Source organism: Platalea leucorodia (assembly GCF_965183815.1).
Source record: "Platalea leucorodia genome assembly, chromosome: 14".
NCBI classification, from domain to species: Eukaryota; Metazoa; Chordata; class Aves; order Pelecaniformes; family Threskiornithidae; genus Platalea; species Platalea leucorodia.
The window spans coordinates 9087319-9095910 of record NC_138836.1 but is presented as its reverse complement, the minus strand read 5'-3'; the positions used below and the strand labels follow the sequence as shown (position 1 = coordinate 9095910).

At 46.5% G+C, this 8592-nt stretch overlaps 1 protein-coding gene across 1 annotated transcript; it reads left to right on the top strand.

Moving 5' to 3' along the window:
- Window positions 1-276: 276 nt before the first annotated feature.
- On the top strand, window positions 277-6879 carry RNF135 (ring finger protein 135; the record flags this gene model as incomplete). Its single annotated transcript, XM_082326641.1, has 6 exons — window positions 277-655; window positions 1705-1791; window positions 2341-2532; window positions 3889-4048; window positions 5377-5478; window positions 6344-6879. The coding sequence occupies exons 1-6, from the start codon at window positions 308-310 to the stop codon at window positions 6877-6879; spliced, it is 1425 nt and encodes a 474-aa protein (XP_082182767.1). The 5' UTR covers window positions 277-307.
- Window positions 6880-8592: the final 1713 nt, after the last annotated feature.

Here is an 8592-nt window from a genome sequence, read left to right as displayed (position 1 = left end):
TCGGTAAAAGTCAAGGCCAGGTCACGGAGAGCTCTGCATCACAGTTCATTTCTGCAGTCAGCCCAAAGCCTCGGAGCGAGTCGCCAGCAGAGGAAGGGCCGGGCCGGTACCGGGCTTTCTGGCGGGCGCGGGGGGCTCCCGGGCCGAGCCGCCCCCGCGGGGCAGCGGGGCGCAGGCCGGCGGCGGGCACAGCGCTGCAGGAGGCCCCGTCCCGCAGCGCCCTCCGAGGGAGCGACCCCGCGGGAGGCGGGAGGAGGCGGCCGGGGGAAACGAAACCCGGCCGCGCCGCTCCGCCCCGGGCCGGGCCATGGCTGCTGCTGTCGACCTCGGGCGGCTGCAGGCCGCCGTGGAGCTGCGGTGCGCCTGCTGCCTGCAGTACTTCAGGGAGCCGGTGCGGCTGAGGGGCTGCGGGCACAGCTTCTGCCGGCCCTGCATCGTCGCGTACTGCAAGGGGAGGCAGCGCGCCGGCTGCCCGCTCTGCCGGGACGACTTCGAGCTGAAGGACCTGCAGCCCAACCGGGAGCTGGCCGCTTTGGTGGGCCTAATCCCGCAGGAGGAAAAGGAAGAAGAGTTGGAAACACAGGATGAACCGACCCCCTCCGGAGCTGTTGCCTGCAACGACCGGAGCTCGGCGGGGCAGCGACCTGGGGAGAAGGTACGGCCCGAGGCGGCCCGGGGCTCCTCCCCGCGGCACCCCGGGACAGCCCGGCACAACCCCGGGACAGGCCGGGGCTCCTCCCCACGGCACCCCGGGACAACCCCGGGGCAGCCCGGCACAACCCCGGGACAGGCCGGGGCTCCTCCCCACGGCACCCCGGGACAACCCCGGGACAGCCCGGCACAACCCCCGGGCAGCCCGGGGCTCCTCCCCACGGCACCCCGGGACAGCCCGGGACAGCCCGGCACAACCCCGGGGCTCCCGGCACAACCCCGGGACAGCCCGGCACAACCCCGGGACAACTCTGGCCACAATTCTAAATATTTCACCAGGGTCATGAACGTGGGGACATGGCTAGGATTCAGTTAACTTTATCTTTCTTTTCTCCCCCCCCCCCTTGTATTTCCCGTGCTAATATGAGCGTTGTCGTTAACAATATCGCGGGTGTTGAGCAGACAGGTTTAGCTCTAGCAGTGTCTGGGGTTCACTGGTGGTGTCTGATCCGTTGAGGACTGCATAGCTGAATTAGGAGAACTAATAGCTGTATGTATTCAGCTGATGTACGATAATAACTAACTGTTCTTTGTGCTGGGTGTTGTTTATTGCACCAATAGAGCATTGGAGGCTCCTGAAAGTCCACGTAACATTATTATACAGTGCTACAGCTCCACCCAGCTGAATGGCACAAAATGGGACGGGTTCGTTATCTCGATCTCTGCTTAAAATAACTCCCAAACTTGGAGGAGATGAGGAAAATCTATTGACCTTTGTTATTTTAGCACATATGTATCTAAAAAGTCTTCTGCAGTCGAACAAAGGGCTAAAGCTCACAATTATATTTGAGCACGTAATTGATGACTGTTGCATGTTGACTTCATTGTGACTTTTCCCACTCAGAATTAATTGTGTCTTCCAGGCCCCTCCTCAACCAGTCCAGTGCTTAACTAACATCAATGATGTAGGGATTTTTATTATCCTGCTGCTTAACCTAGTCATGCTTTCTTCGAGGGTTATGTAGATAAATGGTCCAATGTGTCACTTTAAAGGAGGAAGAGATATGGGAGATCTCCAAGCAACTGGAAATGCCTGCAGAGACCATCCGCCTCTTGAGGAAAGAGCTCAGTGAAGCGAAGGTACACGTTGTACATTCACTGCCTGCAGTTCGCTTCTGTTGCCACCGCCACCGGGAAGCGTGATCGACGCCAGCGTCGCCTTCCAGCCCAGAGCAGGAATCGGCCTTTTTGTTTCCTTCTGTTGCTGTCACAGCTCTGTTTTTATTGACGAGAATGAACTATGGCACCAGCTGTACTAACTCCTGTCTTGGCTGGCACGAAGGCCACTGGAGTTGTGCAGCGTTGCCTTTTTCTGCCTACTCCAGGAGTAGCCTGAATGTTTCTGAAATGCTTAAATGCAAAATGCAAATCATAAAGAGGGAATATTGATCTTTCTAAGTTGTCAGGCCAAGACTGCTGACTGTAAAATAGTCAAGATCCTTAACATGCCCAAAATCTCATTGCAGGTAATGCAGGATAGTGTCAAATATATTTTATTCCTTTGAATAAAGGTAGCCTATTCTGGTCTGCAGGGGTCAGTCAAAGAGCACGTTAGATGGGGCAGTAGGTTCTCATATTCCACACATCTTTTCTAACAGCACAACGAACTCCATGTTTTCTGCCTTTCAGGAATATGCATCTCAGATCAAAAGCCAGATTACTAAAGATTTCTGTTGCATGAAGGAATATGTTGAAAGACAGGAGAGAAACACACTGATGTTCATTACACAAGAGCAAAAAGCAGCTGAACAGAAAATTGAAGAGACTATTCACCAGCTCTGTGTTGAAGGGAACAAGGTCACAGACATCAGCGCCCAGACGGTAAGTGATGAAATGAAGTGGCAGAATATGAGTAGAAACTCTTAAGCTAGATGTCTCGGATAGCTGAGCATCTACGGAGCACTGTCAGGTCCCCGCTGCACTATTCTCACTGGAGACAATGATACCAGTCCACAGATGTTGCTGTTACCAGGGGAAGTTTGGAGTGAGAAATTCAGAGGGATAAGGTACTAACAAAGGCATAGGCTGGGGATGCAGCTGAGAACTGGATTTGTTCCAAGGACGTTGGTCAGCTGAAGAGGGGACTGTGTTGCTTAAATCCAGTCCTGAGTCAAATCTAAGGTTAAGATAAGATCCTTTATTATCTTTCTGTTTTCCAGAATACGTATATACACATATGTATGCAAGTTAAAGAACTCACAAAGTTAAGTACTTTCTAACAACTTTCTTGGGGAAAATATGTCAAGGGCTCTCAAAAGAGGCAGTTAAAGCACTTTAAATTCTGCAGAGCCCGTTTCGATGTTGAAAACAACAATCCCAATGATGCAAATTAGCTAGCAGGGAGTTGGAGTGGGGCTCGCTGGGTGTGAGCGTGCCAGGAGACAGCAGTGGACTTCCAGGGCCAAGGCCCAGGGGCCTACACGGGAATTCACCGCGTGTAACTGCGTATTTATATCTGATCCAGAGGCCCGTTACAGGCAGTGAAGAGAAATGGGTACTTTTAGAGCATGAGTCATCTGCTCTACTTGAGACGCCTACCTGCAAAGGAGATTAATCAAGCCTTCAAAAGGCCTGTTTCTTTCCACAGACTATAAAGGCAGACTAAGAGGACAAGCTTAGATGTAGATTTCCACAATTTCTAAATTTAGGGAAATGAGGCTTACCCTTTTGTGGGTATTTTATGCTAGATCGCATACTGATACACACCGAGGACATGGTATAGTGATGGACTTGGCAGTGACACGTTAACGGTTGGACTCGATGATCTTAAGGGTCTTCTCCAACCTTAACGATTCTATGATTCTATGATTTTAAACTTTTGGTTTGGGTTCTAGAACAAGCAGAACGTTTAAAAAGAGAAAGTTTGTGTATACGTATGTATACTTAAGGAAATTGTAATATATATAAGAAAAAACAGTCCCATTCTTAGTTTTCTTGGGGAAAACAAACTATTTTATTTTTTATTAAGAATAAACTATCTTTTCATATTTTCTGTAAGATTTCAGGTTCGTTCTCTCAGATAACTATCCTACAAAGGAAGCTCTCAATACAAAGAATAAGATTTTAGAGAGATCACTGCTGTTTTTCTACTCTAGCTTTATAATATAATCTGATATCCTAGACGAAATAGCTGCTATTGTTTACATCTTCTCCTTGATTCTTTTATGTCATTATTAGCGTAACTTACCTGAGAGACATAGGTACAAAGGCTCACCTTCAACAATGAATAAAATTACACTTGATGAGAAGCTTAATGTTGTCAAAAGTGCTGTAGAAGATCTTAAGAGAAAGTTGGAAATTTTACTTTTGGAGAAGTACGCGCGGCAGTTCCCACCAGGTGAGTTTTCCTTATTTTGAAATCTTTTTTAGAGGGACTGGATCTAGCAAGGTCCTGCACGTCACCTCCCTCAACTCAGTCCCTTGCATGGGGGCTTGGACCGCTGTAATTTGACGCTACTTTGACCCCACACTGAAGATTTGTGTGAAAGAACTGTTCTTGCCAACAGGTAGGTCTGTAACTTTGGAAAACAACCCAAAAACTTCAGAGAAAACAAGTGTGCATGTGTGCGATTATTATAAAACCCCTTGCAGTTTCAGAGACAACATGATTACTTTATACTTCTTTCATGGGAGCCCAAAAGAAAAGAACTGCCTGACATGCAGATCAGTAACGGAGAATGAAACATAATCCATTTAAACACTTTTTTCTAAATACAGAGTAATGTAACAGCAAAGTCTTTGCTAAGAGCAGACATACAATTACCTCCCACCAAAAGCTGGGTCTAAGCAAAGCTTTAGATCTAGTTTGCCTTTGCTATGGAGTTCTCCTCCCAGCACCATCTCTCTGCTGTAGAAAGACCACTGAGTGTTTTTGAGAGCAACTTAAGACTGATCTAAAACCCCACTGCCACTGAGGGGCAATCCTCCCCTTCCCACCCTTTCCAATATCACCTGCCTTTTTCAAGCACTGATTCTCAAAAACCCCAGATACTTATTCATATTTTTTACCTCAGGGTTTTCCTTATCTCAATCATTTCAGCAACTGAGTTTACAGCTTTGCTCCGCAGTCGTTTTTACTGGCAAACCTGAGGAATCGGTGAGCAGAGGTGTGGGGCAGGAACTTTTAAGGACAGCTTTTGTGTTGAAGCCGATGTATTATGTAACTGTACCAGGAAGTGTCTGCAAGGGAGTCTCGCAAATATGCACTACGGTGTCGTAGAAACAGCCCTTAAAGCTGTAGGGCTGAATGTCAGGCGTTTTGGTCAGCAAATAGAGTAAAAAATTACTTTGTGCCTATGAAATGCACGTGCAAGTAACGCAAGAAACACATGATACTCAGAAAAAAATTAAGAACACCATAAACACTTTTATGACAGAAACTGTCTTATCTGCATAGTGAGATCCGACTGCTTTACCCGTCTGACTTTCTGACTGCTCCCTTCTGACAACGCTTAGGGCAGCAGCATACGGTGTTTTGTTAATTTTGGGTAAAAATGTTTGCCTACACATCCTTCGATAATTTATACAATCAAAAGAGCAGCTCTTTGTTTTGTACTTTAACCACTAGCTAGGTTTATTTTACGTATGTTTTCCTTTAGAGGCATAAATACTTCCTATTTACATTTTGAAGAAGTGCCTTAACAGTTTAATTTTTTTCATATTTAGTGCAACCTCCAGACTTACATCAGAAGACAAATGTCTGCTCATCATCTCCAGAATCTGCAGCTAAAAAACCAGAAACCATGATTTCAAGCCAGTTTTCTCAGTGTAAGTATGCAAGCCAGCGTGACTCTTCAATAACAATATTCAAGTGACTATGAGGCTGTGGATTTGCTGAAGAAAACTGTACTTACAAACATCAGCAGGAGATCTGACTGTTTACCTGAAGCGTAGAAACACAATGAAGTTCCCATGAATTAATCAGTTACTGCACCGTAATGCAATACTATACCTGACGGCATATGCAAGATAAAAAGGATAAGAAATCTGTTTCACAGAGGTGTGTGAGCTGTGTCGTAGCTCGTGCTGGCTGCAGAGCCTGAGCTGGTGTATGGGCAGTTACTGCACCTTACTGATCTCTGCTGTGTTAAGCTGTAATGCCTCCATTTGTTGTCTGAATTCTGCATCATTTTTACAGAAATATTTTTACAGTCGACACACTACTACAGCTGTAGCTTAAAACACAAACCAAATGTTTTTGCTGATAAAACGTGCAAGAACATGTCCCAGTGAACAGATGACTGTGTAAATTTTATTAAGGTAAGCATCCCGTTTATTATTGGCAGAAGGGTAATTTTTTGTAAGGTTGTGGTTAGGAACAAGATCCATCCTGTAGGGTGCCAAGTACCTTCACCTTCCCGCTGGAGTGCATGAGTCTGTCATGGATATTTATGCACTTGTGCCTGTTGGGTGTTTCAGTACGCTCAGGATACAGTTGTTAGTGTTTGGTTGAGGATTCTTGCTGATTTGCAGGATTGGACTTTGATTCACGTTTATTGTATGATCATCGCTTTTCATTTCTGTTCCTGAGTAGGGATGCACATCCACTGTTATTTGGGATGCATGTAAATACTGAGGTGATCTGTCGTCTTGTTGCCTGCAGGTGAGAATATTTTCCTTTCTCTCTTTCTAGGGGCAGATGATGTGACTTTTGATCTCACAAGAGTATATGAGCGCTTAGCAATCACAGCCCAGAACAGGAAAGTAATGGTTTCCAGCTACCCAACTCGTTATGAGCCATCGCCCAACAGATTCTGCATCAGCCAAGTGATGTGTTCGCAGAGCTTCTCTACTGGGTGCCACTACTGGGAAGTAATTACCAAGGACAGTGACGGATGGGCTGTTGGAGTTGCTCATGAAATGATTGGTAAAAGGGACAAATTAGGAAGAACGGAGCATTCCTGGTGTATAGAATGGCTAGGTCCCAAAAAGCAGCTGTCAGCATGGCATAGGGATCAAGAAACATTATTGCACAAGGATAAACCATCGAAGGTTGGAGTTTTCCTGGAGCTACAAAAGAAGACCGTGTCATTTTACTCCATCACTGACAAAGAAATGCTTTTGCATACATTTGAAATCAATACCTCAAATCCTCTTTACCCTGCTTTCTGGCTATATAGTCTAGAAAGAAATGGATCTTTAACTATAAGTCATACAAACAGGAGGTAAAGCCTGTTCAGAAAAGTGACAATTTTGGCTATGACTGCAGAGTTTCTATAGTGTTTAGCACAGGAATTTACACAGGAATTTAGTGTAGAGCTACCCAGACTTTCCTGGAAATCAGCAACTGATACTTTATCTGCGCTGCTATTCTTCATGCTGTGCTCTGATGTAGCCATACTTCATTAAAGCAATTCCAGTATGTGCTAAAGGTGGTAACCATCCCTGTGGGAGTGAGGTGGATTTCTTAAGCAGCTTTAAATAGTCCCAGGATATTCCTAGGAAGGAATGTGCCAAGGAAGCTCTGAGGCTGGGGATAAGCCCTTCCCATGGACCTCATTCTCCTACACAGATCCAAAAATTGTATGAGAGCAGGCGATACCATTTCAATCCAAAAATTGTATGAGAGCAGGCGATACCATTTCATTCTGTCAAGTCAGCTTTCTTTAGAAAGATCTGATTGAGTAAGGAATGCTCAGAGGGCAAGAATGAGATCAGTAATGCACGATTATCATCAGTAAAAACTGATCTCATGCATGAAAATCTTTAGAGTAGGTACTAAACTACAGGAAATAGGCTTTGTGTTTGAGGACCTGACACTTCAGGGAGGTCTCCCCGAAGAACACCGTCTCACTGGCACCGTATCTTTTAGTCTTGCCCAGGACAAAGGGTTGTCAGTCCTGGTGGTGGTGTGACCACGGGAATGGTTTTGGAAGCGGATGTTTTCAGATGTGTTCGTATGAGCTAATAAGTCATGCGGTCACTTTATTGCTCTTTTAAAGAGCCAGCAAACAGGACTGTGTCATGGAAGGGACCATCTTTTCTTGCCAGGGAGCCTGAGGAAACAAGAGGTTGTATGAGTTTCCTTGACAGCATACAAGCAATGTTTTTTCCCTTGTTTGTTGCATCTTTCTGGCTGTAGGGAGGCCCCTGTTGCCTGTGTGGGGTGAAGGGGCCAGAGCTGAGGTCCTGCAAAACCTACTGACCGCTGAATTTCTGAGAGGACCGCCGCTTCATGCAGGCAAACTGAAAAGAGTGCCCAAGAAGCAAAAGCTTGTTCAGGAAGACGGTGGCATTCCAGAATGAACAAACTAAGAAGTTTAATGTGAATAAAGCATGTGGGATTCAACTAGCTCATTTAGCCAAACAGAGCTCCGTGGCTTTTAAAATCATTGACAGAACTGCTGGTAATCTTCAAGGTTACTCTCCTTGGCTGTCACTGAACAAAGCACTTTGGCCTAAATGCACATTTGTAAGATCCCAGAGGTGTGTGTATCAGCTTCTACAGGACCAGGGGTAGCTCGCTCTCAGCGTTGCCAGCAGCGTAATGCCTAGCTAATGCTGCTGCCTCGTTAGGACTGAGGTGTCCTTTCCTGGTCCATCTGGAAGAAGAAGGGCAACAGCACGATGAACTCACTGGGCACCTCTAATTTTCCACATACAAGTTGCGCCGTACTGCCCAGGAGCAGCAATTTATTACGGTTTGGATCATAAATTACCACACAGTTTGAAAGGGAGAGCGTTGTCTCGCTTCTGATGCGTCCTGCGCGTGCAATGCGCTCGCTTGGCTGGCGCGCCACTGCAGCCAGCACCGTTTCATTACAGTGCGTGAAATCTGCATCGTGGCTCCTTAATGGCAGAAAACCGAGCCACCGTGGCAGGGAGGCGCAGGGCAGAACTCCCCCGGGAGCGGGACCGGCGCCCACCGGCCGCTGCCCGCTG